Genomic DNA, 1,146 nt, shown 5'->3' with positions numbered 1-1,146 from the left:
TCCTCAGTTTATAAGAAATTCAGAGCTACACCAGAACATTTATGAACAGGTCTTACTTTACTACTAACTTGTGTGTAACGTTAGCATGTTAGCATGTTTCCACTAATTACTTGGACTGACCTGACGTTAGTAACGTTAATCCTCTCGCTCTCCAAAACAAATGCATGCGGTAATTGCCAGTTGCAGTCGAGATTTTACGAATGAAGCCGAATGCCGGCTGCAGTCGGAATTTTACGAGACCAGGCTGTGGGTGTCATACCGCTTCGACCAAAGGTGGCGCTATAATCAACGAAAACGTAAAGTTCCGCACAGCTGCTTTAAAACAAAAACGGAGCCATTTTTCACTTTTTGTTTCAGAATCAAAAAAACAAAAACTGATTTAAAGCCGTTTGTTTATGATTTAGGATTCTTCATTTTAACAACACGTCCCACAGGCCTGCGTCATACCTCATACTGATTATTGTAACGTGTTCATAATGTCACATGACCTGCCCCTTTGACTCTGCCATAAATAACTAAAAAAAACCAAAAAACTTTTATTTTGACTTGTGTACACGTCACTTCCTCTTCCTGTCCGTCCACCGTGTCTGTTCCAAATGAGAAACGGCAAAAACCAAAATGGGTGTTGTTGCAACAAAAACAAACAGATCACGTGATTTTGTTTTTCAACTTTGGTTTAAAATGAAAAACAAGAAAACTGTTGAATTCTGTTTGTTTTGTTTTTAAATGACAAATAAATTCTTAAGTTTCCCGTGACACCTGAACACAACACGCTGTCGTCTCTTATTTTTATCTCTGAATAACAAAGTTACAGTTTACGACCTCTGTGTAAAATTTATCCTCAGATATTGATGATTTTCAAGGACCTGTATTGTGACATCACCAACAGTTACCTAGCAACAAGTCTGCATATCAACACACACACACACACATACACACACACACACACACACACACACATGGTGATACTGACCAGGCCTCGTATGTGCATCACCATGATGAAGAGTTTGTCGTTCTTGTAGGAGATGGACAGTTTGACCTCGCCGAGCTCTTTACCTGCAGCTGGAGACCACGACAGCTCTGCAACACACACACACACACACACACACACACACACACACACACACACACACACACACACACACA

The 1,146-nt window shown here is 40.3% G+C and overlaps 1 protein-coding gene across 1 annotated transcript in view; it reads right to left on the bottom strand.

Annotated features, from left to right (window-relative positions):
* The window catches only part of pik3c2b (phosphatidylinositol-4-phosphate 3-kinase, catalytic subunit type 2 beta), a 41,608-nt gene that overhangs the window by 4,257 nt on the left and 36,205 nt on the right, over positions 1 to 1,146 (bottom strand). The window contains exon 31 of the mRNA XM_050037811.1: positions 974 to 1,080. Within this exon, the coding sequence (XP_049893768.1) occupies positions 974 to 1,080 (107 nt within the window). The remainder of the gene's footprint in view (positions 1 to 973; positions 1,081 to 1,146) is intronic.

The sequence above is a fragment of the Epinephelus moara genome, chromosome 24 (assembly GCF_006386435.1).
Source record: "Epinephelus moara isolate mb chromosome 24, YSFRI_EMoa_1.0, whole genome shotgun sequence".
Taxonomy (NCBI): domain Eukaryota; kingdom Metazoa; phylum Chordata; class Actinopteri; order Perciformes; family Serranidae; genus Epinephelus; species Epinephelus moara.
This window is presented reverse-complemented; position numbering and strand designations above follow the sequence as displayed.